Below are 21,373 nucleotides of genomic sequence, written 5' to 3' on the forward strand. Positions count from 1 at the left end.
GGTGCTACAAACGCTCTAGAGCTAAAGACCAAGTGACTGAAAAGTGTGTGCGTTTGGTGTTGACAAAAATTGCAAGTGTTGGGTTGCGGCGACTTCCACTCGAGTCAGCTTCTTTCGCCATCCCGACATTGGCACGCTGCCATGGATTGTAGCGAAATTGTTAAAATAAACACACACATTTTTGCTTATTGTTGCGACGCAACAGTATGCAAGATCAAATTTCTGTTAGTGATCACTACTTCTATTTTTGTTTGGTGGTCGTTGCCGTGGAAATTACCAGCTTGAGCACTGTACGACATGATTAGTCTTCTAACAATTAAAATCTTTGGTAATGATCTATCTAAAGTCTTAGCTACAAGCATCCCAGCTAAGAAACCGCTCAGTGGTTCCCAAACGTGTAAACTCGCAAGTTGTACCCTCCGTAACACACTTATGGTAGGTCAAAATGTTTTGAAGGTTTTTGATTGATTATCATAGCTTAAACCACCAATAAAAATTATCCGGAAATTGGTGTCATAATTATCAAAACTAATTTTTTTAGCTCGCTCCACTCGTATAAAATGTATCATAACTTATATCCACTGGGATTTAAAGATGTGTCTTAGATATATGAAGTGCTGATAAAAGCGGGAGACGGAGACCAAATCATGGCTGATTTAGACGTTTTGTTTACAGCGTTGCCATGGAAACCGTACGTCTGGTCGCGGTATTGGACTGGAATCGGGTCCTGTTCCGAGAGTGTCCAGCAGCAGTAACTCATCTGTGGGTTTTAATTTTCATTCTGCGCAAGTGAAATTGTTTGATTTTAAATAAAAATAATGGATTCGGTTGAATATTTAATAAAAAATCGTCCTCTGTCACGACGGTAAAATTTTAGTGAAAAATTTGGGGACAGCCACCCCCGAGTTATTAATTTATTAGTGTAAATAGTATCAACTTGACCTTTACTGTCGATCGAGTCGGCAACACATTGCGAAAATAAAACTAAATTAGTACGTTTCGAATACTTTTGCAAAATTAGTCAAAATACTTATAGGTCTACAGTTTTAACGTCGGTATATTTTCTGATTTGAATATAGGGCAAACTTACGCTTTTTTTCATTGTTTAGGTATCTGGTTTCGTTTTTATATCGAATTTCCGAGAGGACTAGTAAAAAAACATGCGGAAGCCTTCAGTAAAAAACAAGGAATACATCGTTTTGTGACATATGATTGATAGAGACAAATAGCTGAGGTGCAACATCCAAAGAATTATAAATATTATACTGAGGATCAGATTGTACATACACGCTACTAAAATATTGACTGAAAGCATTTGGAATCGCAGTGGGAGAAAACAAATCGCAGTTATTAAAATTCGTCACACCTGGGATTCCAGTACACTTTTTTTATTTTGAAAAATTTCGGTTCGCGTGAAATATTATTCTCAAATTTCTGAATATGTTTTTTGTAAGATAGGCCAATAAGCATTTTACACTGTAAGCGATGAAATTTGAACACGTTAAAGTAGTATCCAATTCTACAACCTGATTTCGAAATATGTGCAATAAACAAGGGCAATAACTCACAGTAAGATTAGTACAAATTATTTGAAATTAAATATAAATTGCTATACACACCGCTGGTAGTGTCTCTTGACCTTCTTCTTTCAATGAATGGCACAGAACAACTCGCATTAAGAACCAAAAAAGTTATTGATAACAAGGGTGCAAAAACATGAAAAGGGCCAGTCAACATCAAGCGGTCAGTGAAGTTGGTTTATTGTGAAATTTTCCAAATTAGAGTGTGTCAATATCGTAATGCTTATGGTTCCGCGAACATTTGCATCAGTGGTACAGCATCTTTTCAACCTCAAACTAACGATCGTGGCCGTGAGAGGACAGAAAGAATACTGCAAGCTGAAGAATAAATTTTGGAACGCGACGAAGAACAGCCCGACACCAGCACTCGCCGAGTTGCAGCTAAAGTTGGAGCGTCACAGTTTGTAGTGGATCGTACATTAAAAGAACAAGGTCACATCCATACCATGTTCAAAAAGTGCAACATTAGCAAAAATTGTTCGCACTGGCCTTTAACGACGAATGAATGATGAGTGATAAGCAGCAAAAAGTCGGTTTTACTTTTAATTGAAACTGAAAGAGTTTACATCGTTTTTATTCGAACGTTTTTCAGTGACTTCGTATCGAGGGTGGTTCATGGGGGTTTTGTCCCATTCGATTTTTAATTTGTTTTTTATATATTCCTACACTACTACGGCACGTGATACCGTGGTTAAAATTATTGCATATATTTCGAAATCCCCCTGTATATTTATAATTTTTCCATCGAACCAAGGCGGATATCTGCTATGAGGCGAGATTTTTGGTTCATATTTCGGTACTGCTGGTTCAAAAACTGATTTAGTTTACTATAAAAAAGTATACAAGCTTGATGTACATCTAAGTTATTTTCTAAAAAATCCAGTTTGACAATAAAAGCAATTCATAAAGTAATGGAGAATTTGTTCGTTTGAAGTTATAATGTACAAGTTCGTTGTTCATAGGAAACTGTTGGTGGGGTGATAGTTAGTTATACATAATGAAGAATGATTTGAATCTTCGTCTACCAGAATTAAGTCAGACACCTGAACTTGGCAATAAACATTTGAAAAAACTAAATCCAGGATGTAATTACGACTATTGAATATTTCATTATATTGATTTAGGTTGTAGAATTCTTTGACGTTGATAAATGTGAAGGATAATTAGATTTTGGTCTATGGCTTAGCTTAACACCACCCGCGTCAATATTGTCGTTTTAAATCTATTCCTAACACTTAAGAGGACACCACCCCAAGAAATACATTGAGCGCTTGAAGTTTGCGATTTTTCCTATTCAGTAGAAACTCATGTCGAAAAAATTCACTATTGAGTATATGATCGGTGAACCAGGTTTCCGAAAGGGTCATTAACTCGAAGTGATCACTGTTATAAACATTACTATAGAAGTTAGCAGCCTTAGACCTTAGCCCCCTGGCATTTTGATAAAAACAAAGCAAAAAGAAGAAACTAAAGGTTTCACTATTTTAAGATTTGTTAATTTTTGTTTTTGAATATTTTTGGACTTTTACGAATTTGGACAATACTTGATTTTTCAGTTTTTGGAATTCAAAGCGAGCTCTGTGAGCCATTTTTAGAAGTGGTTTACCTGTGCTAAAAATTGCGCCTTCATATTTGATACATCGAGTTTGTCTCCTATTAGAAATAGTATTTTTTATTTCGTTTCCTAGCTGGTCCACTATTTGACCGATAACACATTTCACCATTTGTGTTTGACCACACAATGGGTGTTTTTATGTACAAGCGGCATGTCCCGATGTTACAGTATGATGCATAAAATTAGCATAATTATATCTCGTGTCCTTCTGTTTTAGTGTAACGGGCCAGTGACTCTATCGATTTGACCTGTAAATTTTCCACCGGTCAGCCCTCGTCATGCTGCCACAATTATCCACTTGCAGCCCTCATTACTTGTTTTAATGAAGGCCGCAACAATAAATATGGAATTAAAGAGTCCATCGAGCCGCCGCGACATCACTTAATCGCATTAATCGTCATTCCAAAGAGAAAATAATGAAGCCATTTCATCATGGCTCGTTCATCATTTCCACCAGCCAGCGGAAAATATAACAAATGTTTATCTCCGAGCTTTTCTATAATTAAACCACTTGTAAAAGCGGAAACATCCTTTCATTTTGAGACCGTGCTCGGTGCTTCCCCGCTAAGATACACACATAGCCTCATCTTGTATCTGCCCCATTATTTCCGCATCAAAAACACAACAGCACACGAACTTTCCATAAAGTTGTTCGAACTCTCGGCGTGAACAATACACACAATGTCAAAATTTATTGCGGCAAGGAAATCATTCCAGGAGTTCCAGTTGCGATTTCTGCGGTCATAAATTTGATGGCCGATTTACTGGACGCGAGAGTACAATAGGGGGCGCGCTTTCTAAAACCGCTTTCAACAAACAATAAACAAAACCTCAAGCTGTTTAAAACGAAATTTCTAATTAAATTTTAAAGTGTTTTAAGATCGTGCCTGGAATTCATAAGCAGATGCTTTGAATCGTTTAATTAGTTGTTTTCGGGAGATTCATGCTTAGAGATAGAGAGTAATGAACGGGTGTAAACATGAACTGGAGATTTTGGCAAGTCCTCGTTAACAGATTCGAGCTGGAGGAGCCAAATAACGCCAATAATAGTTGAATTTCATAGTATTTGTGGTAGGCAGATTTCGGCAAAAGGGGACATGATGTCTGTCTAATGATTTGAAATTGTCCATTCCGTTGAAAGGGCGTCAAACCGTCGTTTTAACGAACAGTTTTCGCCTGTTAGTATTTCGTTATCTTGAGCTGCGTTCGAATTGTACTCATAAATTTTGTACATGCAGTTGCTTATCGTTCGAAAACGTATGTCATGTTCCACATTCGTTGTCAAACTCATTTGACATTGTCGTTGAAAACCGACGTATGTTCAACGATGCAAACGTGAAGCTTATTGAACATCTGTTACAACCAGGGTAATTTGTACATGATATTTCTTACGGAATATCGAATATTTTCCAAAAGAGACTGATTCTTACAGGGCCACTTGACCTTCCAGATTAAAAAATTATAACATTATTACGTCGTGGGAATATTTTACGTCTCCACAAGTTAAATATTGTTGGTATAACATAAATTAAGAAATTACTTCAACAAAGGATTACTGAAATTCTACGGGCCGGGATGTTATTATGTCAAGCCGCTGGATGGTGATGGAATATAAAAAATGGGCTGAGTTTTCTTAATAAAGCATTCTATATGAAGTAACAGCTTTTAAAATGAGTAATTCGTAAAAGGTTTTTTCCGTTTTTTTTTTAGTAATTCCCAAAGGTGCTAAATAAAAGAGTCACATTTTGGCAGCGTGTACGAAACAGTCGCTTGATGAGATTTCATTTAAATTTATTTTTAAATTTCTTTTTTTTTAACATAAGATAAAAAACAGGAATGAAGGAATTTCAACAACTTTTCCTATGTTTGGATTTTTACTTTCAGCTTCTTGACTTACGGTACCATACTTGCTCACAGTTGTAGCTTTACAATATTATTTATTCTTAATATTATTATTATTATTATTATCATCATGGCGGACGACAGTAGGTCGTTTGATAGACGCTCTGTGTGTGCAAATCAATTAGAAGTAAATAATAATAAAATTTTTAAGTGTAGTGGTGCGTGTACTTTTATGTAAGGTTTTTTTTCCGTTAATAGGGTGAAAAATTGTCATATTTATATTACGATGGTGAGACCGACTATTGATATTGAAAATATTCAAAATTATATCACAGTTAATTTGAGAAAGAATGATATTGATGATGATGACAAATGTCTTTCTTGTTTTAAACTCATCTGTACTGAGTTAACTGGATCCACCATTTGGCAGTCAGGAATTTTATCAACGGGCCTAAAATCAAAAGCAAATTTTACAATATAGCCAACGAATCAACCAGTAATGACTCAGTTGTGATCTATCAAAAACGTACGGAGTTTAAGAATAAAAATTAGTGATATCTATGCTAATCTTTGGTATGAAAATTTTCATCTGTATGACGGAAACGTGGTTAACTGAAAACATAAATAGCTCTGAAATATTTGATAATCGTTATATTGTGTACAGGAGAGATAGATTTCTTAAGGAGACGAATAAAAGCCGAGGAAGTGGAGTGTTAATTGCTGTAAACAGTAAAATAAAATCATATCAGTTTGATGTCGATGTCGAGAATCGGGAAAAAGTGTGGATAAGTATTACTATAAATAGTGTCAATATTATACCTGGATCTGTTTTTTTGTCCCGGGTACGTCACTTGAACTTTATAAAGGTCAAGCTGATTTGATTGAACCCTTAGTAGGATCATTTATTTTGTATTGTATTGTACTGGCAACTTTTTTAGTTTTTAGAACATCCTGGTACAAATATTTAAAAATCACAATGTCCATTAAACTTTATAACGCCTCACTTGTTTCTTAGTTTAGCAACCATGTGAACTTTAATCAAAGAAAAATACGATTTTTGTCTTACCACAAGAATTCTTCCAGTAAGTAAATTTTTTGCTATGATCTATTAATTCTATATAAACACAGCAATATCGCAAATCAAACAAAGATTTGAAAGTCAGCGAAGCGTCGCAGCATCTATAAGACGGAAAAATTAAATACCGTGTTATTTATTAAAAGTAGTTTTTGCACAGTTATAAAGAAAGTTCTCAAAACATTATTTCAAGAAACGGATAGAAAGAATGTTCCCCTTATCCAAAGTTTGAACAGTTTCTGGTCTGTTGAATTCTTCGAGTTATTGATCTTGAGTGATTGGTACGAGTGTAGTAAAAAATCTACTTATTAAAGTACTTATATATGTTTAATATTAATAATAATTGACGAAAAACTTACGTAAGACATGTTTTTAAAGTTTGCACAAGTTTTAATTTACGTTCAGTTGTCATCCCACCGACTGCGCCAATTTTTTTATATCAAAGATAAAATTACATACATAATGAATTAATTATATAAATAAATTTTACAAAAGCGATAGCTTTTATCTAAATACCTAACAATTCAAAATAATTAATGAGGCTTACTAATGAACAGTTTGTCAACATTTCAGAAAGCCACCGTCTGTTGAGCATGCAGGTCAAATCAATACCGTCCCATACACGCACACACATCAAGTAAGTCAACTACACCAAATTTGTTCCTTTTATTATTATTTGATTTCTGCCAAAATATGCTAACAGAATTTTCTAATAAAAATACCGAGCATTGAAAGTTAATAATCTCTGCTAGTGGCAGACGTATTGAGCTCGTAGCACAGATTTGGAGATTTCATTTTACTAAGCTGAAACGAAATCCATATCACATTATAAAGACGACACGTTTTATCTGTAGCAATATTTCTGAAATATACGGCTTCAGGATGAAGGTCTGCTACGTTTAAAATCTGAAATATATACGGGTTATTCCACGTCGGTGGAGAAACCTTTAAATTATCTACATTTTTTCATTCTCACGATGTATTAATTACGAATTAATTCTACCGAAGAGTTTAAATTACAGCTTTAAGCATTTTCGTCTAATCACCTCAAGCACAAATTAAGCAAAAAAAGGATCGATGGATGTTCGAAATGACTTAAACGGCGAACAGAAAATGTAATCAAGGTATTTAAAGCAAATATTAAAACATAGAGTCGTATTCCCTAAGTTGTTCCTGTGAAGTTTTTATGTATCCCAATACACAGATACATTACACGAAATTCTGTCTCTGTTATCAATTTTATATGTAAATCTGTAGCAGTCTGGCGGTACAATTTAAAAATACATGATGCTCCACAGCGGTTCGTCGTATATACAGGGTGTTAATGAATTAGAAATAATTTTAGCGGTTGCAGATTGGGTATTGCATTTTTTAGTAGTGTTTACCTCTCCGGTAAAAAAGTTGCACAAACTTTGTGTTTACAGTTTTAATGTTTCAGGTGTTTGGTTTAACGTCGTCGTTGTAAACATTCATCGAAAATTATTACTTTGAATAAATTATTGACAGATACTGCTATTGACGGATTTGTTAAAACAGTGCATTAGTTTTATTGAAATTTTAACATAGAGATTTACTAGTTTTATCGTTATTGTAGATCTAAAACAACTGACAGTATTTTCATTAATGTTTGATGTTTGATGTGACGTGAAACAAGTAGAAATTAATTAGTACGTGTTTTCTAGGTTGGTGGAATTTATGTATGTGTTATTTAATTTATCAGTGCCTTTACTCAACTTTATAATTACCCGAGTCACTTACACAAAAGTACTAAGTTGCTAATGTGCAACTTGAGTGTCGCAGGTTTGAGACATTAAGAAAGTATGGTTTACGTGTAGAGAACTTGAGTCTCTCATGGCCCATTGAGCATTAGGTCAGTCTAAAAACGAGATATGCAGTACAAATTGAACCCAACTTAGATGTTATATTAATATGTTTGTTTATCTCCTCCAAAAAATTGATGACGTCAACTCAAAATCTTAAATGTGCAAAATATGATGAGTCTGTAGTTGTGATTTGTCATTCCGTTCATATGTTTGGGATTTGCTTTTACAGGGAGACTCAAAAAATTCATGAATGCGTGAATTTATTTTATTGATTTAATCAGGAACTGCAAAACCAAACGCTTTGAAATCTTGGAGATGTTTCAAAGTTATCATAACATAAGCATTTAGGTGAGTTCTGTTCGAGTTTGTCTTGATTTGATTATACTATTGTAAACTGAAGGTCGACTCAGTAAGCTTTCGCGCAGGCAGTTCATGCGACTTTCATGTGATCACGTCTTCCCTTCGGTAATTCTAGTGCCGTAGTATATTTTTATTCTTTACAATTGCTTGCACAACGCATCTTAAGAAATTAGATATTTTTTATTTGTGAAAGATGGCATCGATTACTGCTTTTGCTGTTGAAATAAAAAGTATGTATATTTGGAGTAAAATTTCCTCAATTAAATAGAAAAAGTAAAGTTATTATCATACCCAACACTATATACTACTCGTAGGTTTACTACTAATAAATTAACTGACTTATTAGTATTAGTATTGGTTAAATGAAGAAATACGTTTTTATTTATAACGAAAACAATGAATTATTATTTAATCTACACAATAAGATAGGCCTCATTTTATTCTAGTATTAAAATTAAGTAAACGATTTTGCTTACGATAATGGTTCTACGATAATTATGAAAGTAACACTGGACTGTTTGTGTTGTGTGTTAGAAAATAATATAACATGTAATATTGTGTGCTAAAATGTAGGTCAAAATAAAATGCAAGCTGATAAATTTACATAAATATATGCTAGTGTATGTTTTGTTGTACGTAATAATTGCAATTTGTTTACGATAACAAGTAAACAAGTTGCTGTATACGTACAGTCGCGGACAGTGAATTTCGTCCACACAATTCACGCGAATTCACAAAAATTCACTGTAGTCAGTAATTTATTGTCATGATGACTGACGTAAGTATTGTCAAATTTAATTTAGCTTCGAACCTGCCATCGATTAGTTATTTTAATTAAGGTAAACTAATATCTCTTTTCCAAGACGGGATGTCGCTACACTTTTGGGCTTACCGCGGACTAGTGTTAGTTATCGTATAAAAAAATGTTTGCCCCTTTATGTCAAAATGACAAAAAAAGGTTAGAAAGATCTAAGGGCTAATTTAGAGTTTTTTTCTGTCAAAGAAATCGGGTGGACGAAATGCACTGTCCACGACCGTACAGTGCCTTGCAAAAAATCAGAAGACCATAGAGACTACATTATTTTTTTCACTGTATTTAAACTGACACCTGTCAATAAATGTTATTATATTACTATAAAGTATACATGACTTCATTATGCATAGTTGAAAGTAACCGATAATTCTACAAAAAGTATGCCACATGAAAACTACAAGAGCGTATTTTTGCTGTTTATAAGCAAAAAAGCACGACTCAGAGAACGAGAACTCCTTTTTTCGTGTAACAAAGAATACGAACGAATGCGGTTTTCTATTCCTAACCTGCTTTTACGGTGAGTTATCCGGTTCATTTTTATGCACGCGTGGTTTTCGTTGAAATTTTTCTTGAATGAGGAAGTTTCATAAAATTTTAATCTGAATTCCAATTAAATGCGCGCTTGTAAAAATGAATTTTGTAGATTATTGAAACGTGCAACTGATTACATTAGCGCATTTTTGGGATTTTTCTTACCATTTGAAGTTTCTTAATGTTTTAAAATACATCAAAGGATCGACGCATAAGAGATTACATACATGAGGACGACATACTTGGTTTTATATGTATAAAAGAAAAAAGTTTTCTTATTTTGTTAAGTTCTATATCATAAGGCAGCATATTATTTTGTTATATATTTTTTAATAATTGTTATAATTTATGTTTTTCTAAATACGAATGATTTGGAAATATAAATTTTAAATTTAAATATTAATGATATATATTTAATGATCAATGATATAGTATACTTAATTTAACACACATTTTTTAGCAATATGTGCAGCTGTAGTCAATTTCATTGAATCCTTCCAGATTAGTCTTGTGCAGTTTCACACAATTCACTCCAAGATTTAATGGTTTAAAATTTTTTATCTCGTAAAAGTTTTGAAGTAAAGTAACAGTTTTTCGCAAGGATTGGCTACTTCCTGTGACATATGTATATGTCTACAACAAAAGGTTAGAATTCCTCATTCTAGCTTCAGCCGGTTTGTAATATAACTGGAGTATTGTTAACTGATTAAGCTATCATCTAGATAACCTATCATTTAAAAGTTCACGACTGGTGCATCAACTGTCAGTGTGTCTCTTTTGGACACATTTTTCAAAGTAGTATTTGCGTGAAAAATTTGAAAATTCGACTGTGTGTGATTTATTAGTGGACCTCTCTATTCTGAAGATTATAGAAGGTTTGGGTTCATACACGTGAAAGGTGATACCTCCAACCTCACTGTTGTAATTACCAGTGGTTTTCTTGTAAAAACGCTCTGATAACTTTCTGGTTTTTTTCTTGCTGAGGTTGGCAGCCAGTTATACTATGAACGTGTTCTGGTTACAATCTATATATTTACCAATTTAACCGTCGATCAAGAGTACTTCACTTTCTTCTAATCCTCATCTGCAATTCCCCAAGAAAGATCAAGCCATCATCCTCAATGCAGTCAACAACAACAAACTAACCGATTATGTTGTTGCTGTCATCAACATAATTCAGTCAAAGAATCTTTTTTTTGCCTCTAAAATTTCAAACAATCGAATATGTACCTACCTCAAGGAAAAATCTTTAGTAGACGAGTTACGACCGTTTACTGGCAAAGCATCCGAATTTAACGATTAATAATCAAGAAGTTGGCATTCGGCAATTCACTATTCCTGAGCAAATGATCATCATATCAAGATCCTGGTTACAAACCTGTTTCTCTTCTATCTTATTTATTGGCAGGTATTCAAAATGAAGGTTACAACCACGTCTTAAGCTTCAGACGCCAAATATTTGTAAGGGCGGATACTACAATAGAACTACCCTCCACCTTGGCATTAAAATATGAAGAAACTAGCTAACACATGATAACCAAGATTGTTTTAAATGTCGCCAGACTGGTCATATAACCAGTCAGTGTACAATCCAACAACAAGTTTCCCTTAATCCTGATCCCCTAACTAAACCCATTGATGCTGCTGCCACTTATGGCGCTGCTACTGTAGTGTTTTGGTGTATCTGAGTCTGTTTGCTGATGCTTTTGTTGTTAAATCAAACGTTCTTTGGTAACCGTTTACTGTCAAAACAAACTTACTAATACAGTCTTCTAACTTAAATAATGCCAGCCTAAACTTTGCTACATTCCTTCCTACCTTTAAAAGAAACACTTCTAAAAATTAACAAAACAATTCTCATAATTAACATGATATTTTAATACTGTGCTCTATAATTCGTAATCCTTTAGGTTTTGAGGTAATCGTCGTTGTCTGTGGGGACGCATATTGACAGGCCTTTCATTAGGGTCTTGACCGGGGGTTTCAGCTGGTGGAGGCTCGGGAGATGATGGGGGAATAAAATGTTTAAAGAGGGAGGAGTTTCTAGTGAATCAGGTATCAGGTCTTTTTGCCGTAATCTGTGTGTCTTTGATGTTCACTCTTGTAACAGGGTCTTGGGTCGTAAAGTGGAGATAAAACATGTTGTTTCCTTTGCTTGCACAAAACTGGATCTCTGATTTGAAAGTTGTGTCGTTTCATGTTGTTCCTTTGTTGACGCTTCAAGGTTTCTTTCTGTGTGATTTCCTGATCGGGTTGCTGTAATTGTTGTAAAGAAGGCAGAAAATTGTTGTTTTATGGTTTAAATATCAATTGAAACGGTGATTCCTCCTTAGCTGCATGTGAGGTGCTCCGGTAGTTTAGTATAAATTGTTGCAGTTGTGTTTCAAATTTATTGGTCCCAAAGTCTGCACATATCAAACATTCGCTTCAGGCCACAGAGGGGTAACTCGGTGATGTTTAACGTTGAAACTATCTAAAAAGTCAGACATTTCATGTTCGTTGAAGGGAGGACTGTTATCGGTTTTTATCATTTGTGGTATTCCAAATACTGCGCAAATTTTTTCTAGAATGGGTTGCAAATATTTGTCGACGGGACTATTTCTGCTATTGGGAATCTAGAAAATGCATTTACTATCAAAAGTACATACTTGTTGTTTGGGAATGGACCAGCAAAATCTATATCTACCCATTTCAAAGGGGTACTTGGCGCCTTCTGGTGTTAGTAATAAAATCTTTTCATGACTGGGTGTCGCCGCTTGACAAGCCAAACATTGTAACACCATGCTTTCAGTTAAGTAGCTTGTCTAGCCTCTTGAGACCCAACGTCCATTAAAATGGACACTCCGATTTTAATTATTTATACGCTACACAGCGTATACATCGTCTCACATCCCACGGTCCATCGTAGTGGACATCCAAATAGAGCGATCTGGTTGGCGGTATTCCATTTACACGTGTTTCAACGTGTTTATGCACAGTATCGTTTTGTTATTAAAATGGAGTCACGTAAGTCAAAAACAATTGACGGTAAGTACACTTTATCTAAATTTTCGGTCAGTATTAATTAGTTACAGTATAGTTGATTGTGTGTTAATAAATTTTTATGTCCATATTGCTTCAATGTTAACTTACATGGAAAAATAAGTCGCGCCCATTCAGGTGGACGCTAGGACGTAGTGCCTAATGGAAATAATTGTTTTAGATGTTTTTGGATCAAAAACGCATTTACGATTTGGCGAAGAATGCTTAGAAGCCGATGATTCAGAAATAGGTCTCCCAGATGATGACGATGATTTTGAAATTGAACAAGAAATTTTCAACACAATCAATCAGAAGGACAACCAACAAGGAGAATATTCTGATTTCGAAAGTTAACATGAAGCTTGTATTGCTTGCGTCAACAGCGTTACAAATAGAACCCCAAGATGAGTGCAGACGCTGGTCTAAGAAAGATTCGCGATATATAACTGTAAAAAGACCCAACATAGTTAGAGAGTACAACGCATATATGGGTGGAATTGATTTAATTGACAAGATGATCAGTTATTATCGTATGAACATTAGAACAAACAAATGGACTGTAAAAACCATTATACATTTATTTGACTTAGGTATCGCTAATGCATGGATTCAGTATCGAGATGACAGGCGGGCACTTGGTGATAGACCAAAATCAATTTTAAAGTTTCTTGACTTTAAAATTTCAGTCGCAAATCTTTTGTTAGATGACGTAGAATGACATGGTGTCACGGACGGTGGATCCCTTACGTTCTTAAAGACTAGGAATTCTGGTTCAAAATCTTCACCGTGTACATCAGAAGCTAAAAGAAAAACCCAACACTTTCCAAACTTGGCTGCTGACCTAAAAAACTCAGTACGTTGCAAAAACCGAGGCTGCAAAAGCATAACAAAATTTGTTTGTGAATGTTGCAACGTTTACTTATGTATTACAGGCAACAAAAATTGTTTTAAAGAATATCATATGCGCTAATACTTTTAGTCACAATGTCCTCTGGTCCATTAGAATGGACAATCCTTTTTTTGTATTTGTATTGCAATAAAAATTTTGAAAAAATTTGTATATGCTTTTTACACTCTAGAGAACGTTGTTTTCGAGTTTTGTTCAAATCGGACAATAATTAAAGTCTCGGGTCTCAGGAGGCTAGACCAGGAAACCAGACTTTACAGGAGTCGGGGATAACAGTTGCTTCGTTTTGACAATCCCTTGGTGTCCCATGTGGGCTAACTCTAGTGTTATTTTTCGTAATTTAGCTGAGATTAGTATTTGTTGTGTCCTAAGTATAACTCCTTGCGTGATCGAAAATTCATGTTGCATCTTTTTGTAGCTTTTTAGTTCCAGTTTGTGTCATAGCTTGCTGGATCTATCATTAATTGCCTGCTGCAGTAGAACAAGAGCTGAATCGTTGGCTGTTTCTTCTTGCACTTCTTGCACCTTCATCCTGTTTGGCAGATTTCTATGCGCTATAAAATTAACATAACTCTCCGAAAGCTCAAGAATAAATTGGTGATGACTTCGAAGGATCATATCAAACACAAACACTGTTTGATAATAAATAATTTTGTACTAACGAGGCACTACCGATACCGACTGTTTTCGTTATGGTTCTGTTACAAGTATCAGAATAAAATTCAAAAATAGTTGTGGGGGGTGGTTTTCACCACCGCTATTAGCTTATATATAATATTTAGTTTGACTGTTGGCTGTTCTTATGAGAGCATTGCTCCTAGGCCATGTGCGATAGCATCTACATGAACCATAGTCTTGTACTTAATGTCATAATAACCCAAGCGTTTAATTTGTGTTGTCTGTTGTTTGATCTCTTCAAAAGTTGCTTGTTTTTCGGAACTCCACAAGGAAAGTGACTTTTCGGAGAGAAGTTTCCGAATCTTGACAGAGTTGTTCGCCAAATTTGGTAAAAACTTTCTTACATAGTTTATCATGCCGAGAAGACTTCTAACTTCTGAGGTAATTGTTGGGGGTTGCAGGTTTGAAATTGCTTCTATCTTTTTGGGATCAGGCTGATACCCTGGTGACGTAAAAATGTGATGTTTACTTTTGTTAGCTGTATACTGTGCTTTTTTTGACATGCACACTTTGGCAAAATGTCCCTTTTTCCCACATGTGTGATATATTGCTTTTCTGGCTGGGCATTTACTACAACCTTCAATGTGCCACTTATTCTTACAGTTTTTACAGATGACCTGTTGATTGTTTGATCCCTTTTGTTTGACTTTGTAAACTGTTTCTGTTTTGGAGATTTCCATTTTGTTTAGATCAGCTTCAGTTGCTTCAGTAGTTTTGCCATATGTTAAAATTTCTTCGAATGTTCTCGGTTCAGCTAGAGAATATCTCCGGACGTATGAGGAATAGGTTGTTGCTATGATTGAGTAATTTGTGGCGCTCCTTCAAACGTACTGGTAATGTGGTAAATTATGCTGATCTTCGAACTTTTTCAAATCAGTCGAAAATTAAAAATGCTAAATCCACATATGAAGCTCAACTTGTTCGAAATAAAAACCCTAAGTCTTTTTACAAATACATCCGTGACACTCTTGGAGGATCAGTTCGAAAACCACAGTTGAGAGATTCTACTGGTGCAGTAATTTCAGATAATGACAAAATTGCAAATATTTTTGCAGAACAGTAAAGTTAAAATATTATCACAACTCGATTCACCTATTCGTCATCTTCTTTCAAGATCTGTTGATCCAAGAACACGAGTGCATCGACTAAAACTACGTAAATATGCTTTCAAAACAAGAATGAGACAACTCTTCCTCCCAGAACGGATTTTTGGTATTTGAAACTCCATATCTCCAAGTATAATGGAAAGTCCTTCTTTAATCAGTTTCAAAATAGCAATTGATAATACTTAGCTTGTATATAAATTATTTTTGTAGCATTTGTCCCTTGGGCATAGTAGGCTCCAGCCTCCGCCCTATTTCATTTTTAAATAAATAAATACATAAATACATAAATAAATAAATTTAGAATTTGCCTATGATGGTTTAACTCATTATCAGCGTCCATCACTTTTGAGTTATTCTTAACAATGTTTTTAACAAATTTTTAAATTATTTTTGTACATAAATGTAATATCACATCCTTTTTCAAAAGAAAATATTTACAAGATTTGAAACTTCTGTAATTTTTGGGTAATTTGTTTTCACAAGATACAATTTTGGTTGGAGTAAATTCAAGTCACATTGTAATAGTTACATACTCAAATACTAAATATATTTCTAGTATTTCAAAAAAATTAAAGATAGCTACATAACGTAACTACGATCATAATGTAATTTCAAAAAAATAAATTAGAAAAACCGTTTCTGAAATAACAAACAAAATATTTTCAGTAATCAATGTTAATAAATTGACTGAGTGACATAATTATATGTAATACCATATCTCAAAGCGTAGTTTCAATAAAGTTCTGGGGGAAAATGGATAAATCAATTTGAGTTAATATTCTGTAATCCCTAAATCCACTTTAGTTGCTATAAATATTTTAAGGAAATCCGTGTGATGTAGCTTTTAATCTAAATTGCCAATTTTGCTTTTCAATTTTAATACGATATTTTAGAGAGTATAAATAGACAAATTCTGATCAGTGTTTTATGGTTTTCAGTTCAATCGGTTAAGTGCTTAAAAATTATCTGTACTAAAAATTTCCAACGAACAGGAGAGACAAAGCAAAACAGGAGTTTTATTTTTGACAAAATGATCTTATTAGGTTATTACCATAGTTGTTTATGCAATTGCTCAGGAAGTAAAAATATCAACCCAATAAAACTGTACTTATAATTCAGTTTTATTAGCGCCGTTGCATATTAATTTTTGTGTGACTAATAAAATCGTCAGTAGATAAGTAGACGTAGTACATTAAGTCAATCTTATCTGGAGAACTGTGAGTTTACTTTTTTCATGATCAAATTTTTCAGCACACTTACCGCACACAAATTATATCAATGCATTTTTACCAAGTTTAAGAACTAGAAAAAACTTGGTCCTTACGCGGACTTTTAAAACATTACAGTACCTACCTTTATAAAGTAAATTTTATTGGGGGCACCACTTGATGTCCTCTTTTGAGATTCTTGTATTTAATTTTTTAGAACGGCATCCGTTCTTTCCTGGAAGCTTTGCTAGTTTGATGTAAAATACGTGATTTTCTAAAATCAATTTCCTCATATTCAGTTTTTAATAAATGAATATTTTTGCCTAAAATTTCAGAACTTAATTAATATTAACGTTTTCAAATATGGCGAGTTTGCTATTCTGATGGAAAATTTTAAATAACCAAGTGAGTCAGATGACACTTCATTTAAAATCTCTCTCGATTTTACATATAACCAGACATTTTATTTGCTCAAATCTCTATAGTTAATGCAGAAAAACTTTATCGTATATGCAACAATTGCATACGATCAAACTAGAATGATTTTTAAATTAATTGTGTAAAACGAATGAAAATACTAAAATTCGTAACAGTGTTATTTGTTTAAAAGGGATTTAAAAATTCCTCGGAAAGATTTAAATGCGAGTATCCAATTTAAACTGACATTTAGCCGTACTGTTTAATGAAAATAAAAACAGGTATGAATTTTCTGGGTTAAACTTAATTGAAAACCGACTAGTTGTGGTCGTTCCGGTTGTAACTGCACAAAGGGTGATATTTGTTGTACACTATTGAAGATATATATGGTGCAGATGTTGTTCTTATTTTGGGACGTTTGCTAGGTCGATTTATTTTAAATTTCTCTCTTAATGGCTATAATTAGGGTCATTTAATTGTCCTACACACTATTTAGAACTCTTAAAGATCAGTTAATCTAAATCTCATCACTAAATCTTCTAATGCAGCTCGAAGTCACTGAGGTCTGCGATCGGATAAAGAGGAATCCTGTAATAATTCTCGTTCGCACTATTAAATCTCTATAAGCAAAAGTCCAGGAAAAAAGATGTACTGAAATGAAATTCAACTTGAAACTAAATTATACGGTTTCGACGAAAGGTTATTCAACGAAATTCCTTCATCTAACCTCACTTTTGATCAGTGGCGGCTCGTGACTGTCTGATGTGGTGAGGCGATGATAGAAGTTTGACAATAATCGTAATATTACTTGGTCTTACTAGTTAGTAATAATAGAAGTCTTGCCTGAATACCGGTCATTCCTGGGTCAGTGGTAGGTCCCAATAATAATAATAATAATAATAACACCCATAACACATTGAATCAACAATGTTTTTACAAGTCAAAATTTTGTTGAAAGTAGCACTTTCTTGGAGGGATTCGGGAATAGTTGATGTGTTCTTTTCTAAACGTTTTAAGCCCATGAAATTTTTAATGTGTACTTTGGAACTTTCATGTAATTTTGCACTTCGGATGAAATTCTATAAATCGTTATATCCCGGGATGTTGTGTAAATATTACGGCAGAGCCATTTATATGTTTCGTAGGTACCAAGTTGATTTAAAAAACTTGGAGTACTGACGATTCTGTCGCTTATCAATGAAATTTAAATGAATTAACGGTTTTGACTGCTCGATATTTAGCAAAATTTGCCGACGTTCTAGATCGGTTCGCCGTGAAAACGGCGTTTCAAGAAGCAACATGACGATATCGTACTCGGGATTCATTTTTCACTCACCTGTACCTATGAAAGAGACAATAACACAAAACACCAACACGTGGGTTTTTATTCACGTTCATGCTAATTACCCACGCACCCCGCAACCCTACCGTTCTGTAAAATAAATGGAAAAATGGTTTCATGAGTACGCCGAAATTGGCCGAGAAGCACCGAAGATATCGCCTCAGTTCCGAGCGAACTCATGTATAGGAGTATAGGAGCCAAGCCATGGAAATCCGTGTCTGTGATTGGGCTTCGCTGGTTCAAGTGAACCGAAGTTCTGGCCGCTTCAGTTAAAGAACTAGGGGCATAAATCGTACGGTATTCAACGAAAAATGTCAGCAGGAAGCGTAAAAAATAAAAAATCATGTACAGATTTCCCATTTCAACATATTTTTGTAACTAAAAATGCATTGAAAACTCTTTTTTAATTATAAATTAAGTCAATCTGTTCTTAAGACATATGCTGTGAGGCGCCGCCTCACTTGCCTCATCTGACGAGCCGCCACTGCTTTTGATCAATGCTCTACCAATTTTGTGCTGAGCTGTTATTATCCATTTGATAAATACTTATATACGAGTATTTTTTGCATTTAAATAATAGCACAAAAGCATTTCGTTTCTCCCCTGTACTCCAGAAACGCATTACAGCGCTGTTTTTTACTAAACCTGCACTCAAACAAGTCATTTTTTAAGAAATTACCAATGTTCGCAATTGTTTGGCACCAATATAAGTGATACTGAAACTTCAACAGAGTGGGTTAAACTTCGCTAGTTAAAAACCTGTTTAATGCAAAAATAAAAATTATTTATTTATAAACAAGAATCCAGAATTTTTCATTTCACAATCAGATGTACCTTAGGGATTTCGGCCAATTAAAGTATTCCACTTTTGTTATTCCTGTTGTTCAATAGATTTCGTTTGGGTTTTTCTGGGCGAATAGCCTGAAATTTATACAAAATGTATCCTTCTGGTTGATTCCCAGATGATGATGACTAGATCAGTCATGACGAAAAAGCTACATTACGTGATATTTATGAGTTAGTAGAAAAGTTTATGATCAACCTGTGATACATATTAGTGATTAGGAAATGTTTTAATAAGATGATGTATAACTTCTATCTTTTGTTACAGATATCAGAAAAATCTAAAAAAACTAAGAAGCATTTAATCTTTAAATTTCGTAATAGATCGGACACAAGGATACAAAATAGTTATTAATAGTAATATACATATTTATAATTCTGTATAACAGTACATACAATTGTGTACATAATTCTGAATTTGTTTCGAATTTTATAATCTTATTTTTTCAACAGTAAAGTATTAACTATGTATTGGCGACTCCAATAATGTATTATTTATGTATTGCTGGTGATTATAAAAGAATGTACATCAAGTTTTCTTTTAAATTTCGTAAATTTTGCCGCCTCGTTGTGCAGATTAATGATTGCCGATGTCCTGAACAGATGTCAATCATAACCTAACTTTTTTAAGCTTTTCCGGTGTATTTATTTAATAACGAATGCTGATTGACATTTGACACTATTTACTTCATCTTGGACAAAAATAATTTGAACTTTATTAAATGCTAAATTGCTACGTAATTCTTCTAATAATAAGGAAATCTCCATTTCCTTTGACAAAGTACCCAGACAAATAGATTTCTATAGGCAACTAAAAGAAGAAATGAATGAATTACGAATGAAGAAACGAATTTCAAGATACGTTACGTCCACGGAATTCCTACCATAGTTAAGTTAAACTAATAGCCAATTACACATCTACATTTTTTATCAAAATGTTAGAGGGCTAAACTCGAAAGTAGTTAATTTTTATAATTCCGTAAAATGTGAATATGATTTTATAGCTATTTCCGAGTCCTGGCTATCTAGCGATATTTCCAGCAATTAATTATTTCCTCCAAATTTCAATGTTTTTCGCAAGGATCGTTCTAGAGAATCTACTATCTAAACTTTTTACTTCGTGTTTACGACAGAAACAATTTGTAGTCAGATATATAAATTTTACTTCAAGGTCCTTTAGTCCATATTTGGGTGTGCCTCAGGGTTCGAACCTAGGCCCGTTACTGTTTTTGCTTTTCATTAATGATCTGGTTGATGTGATACCAAGCAATAAACTAATGTATGCGGATGATTTCAAGTTATCTGCTGAAATAAATTTCATCTATGACTGTATTTTTCTACAATCGTGTCTCAAAATCCCACACAGATGGTGTGTACAAAATCGCTCAATTACGATAAATGCAAAATTTTACCCTATTCCCGAAAACAATGAATTGTTATTAGTTATGGCTATAATATAAATGCTTACATCATTGAAAGAGTACAGTATTTCAAAGACCTGGGAGTTATATTTGACGCATTAAATTTTTTGTAACATCGGCGAAGATAAAAAACCTCAACAATGTAATTTTTTTTACATCTTCAAAAATCAATAAAGGACCTCCAGGAGACCACTAGAAAACTTTAACAATTTTCTCATAAATAACAAAAATTTAATTGTTTCTGTTAATGGAAATTCTTTCAGTGGTCCGATATTTTGAAGTTCAGTGTCTGAATGTCCAGAAATATACAGGGCATTTCAATTAAAGAACCTGCATAACAAATTATTTATAAAGTGGTTACATCTACAGATATCATAAGTTAATAAACAATTTAATACTGTTATCAATAACCAAGCTTTGGAAGTCCAGTATACTGTTTTAAACGGTAGAATTTTAAATCAATCAATATTTATTTTTACTTGTATTCCCTTAGCTTCTACCCAAAACAACCCTCATTAGCAATAGAGTCCTCGGAAGGTAATTACCAAATAATTATGTGTTTATTTACTAGTAAATAGTGTCACAAACACAAATTCTCAAACGAATTTATTTTATTTAGAGAATTTTTGGTGTTTGATTCGAGCACAAGTGGTTTCTCGATTTCCAGCTACACTTGAAATAATTTTAGTTACCTCCAATTAGCAATGAAATTTCTACAGAACCGCCAAATTATTTTTAGAAACCCATATTGCACTTGCGATATAAATTAGGAAAATTTCTGTAACATGCA

The 21,373-nt window shown here is 33.9% G+C and overlaps 1 protein-coding gene across 4 annotated transcripts in view; it reads right to left on the reverse strand.

Moving 5' to 3' along the window:
* Positions 1 to 21,373, reverse strand: part of LOC135125816 (uncharacterized) — a 261,385-nt gene that overhangs the window by 47,798 nt on the left and 192,214 nt on the right. For 2 of the 4 annotated variants that reach the window (XM_064051524.1, XM_064051525.1), the window contains exon 6: positions 19,082 to 19,240. The exons of the other annotated variants lie outside the window; for them this stretch is intronic. In XM_064051524.1, the coding sequence (XP_063907594.1) occupies positions 19,191 to 19,240 (50 nt within the window). In that variant the 3' untranslated portion in view covers positions 19,082 to 19,190. Of the gene's footprint in view, positions 1 to 19,081; positions 19,241 to 21,373 lie in introns of those variants that run through there. 4 annotated transcript variants of the gene reach the window in all.

Source organism: Zophobas morio, unplaced genomic scaffold (assembly GCF_036711695.1).
Source record: "Zophobas morio isolate AGI-343-1 ecotype UQ-CSIRO unplaced genomic scaffold, CSIRO_AGI_Zmor_V1 ptg000009l, whole genome shotgun sequence".
Lineage (NCBI taxonomy): Eukaryota > Metazoa > Arthropoda > Insecta > Coleoptera > Tenebrionidae > Zophobas > Zophobas morio.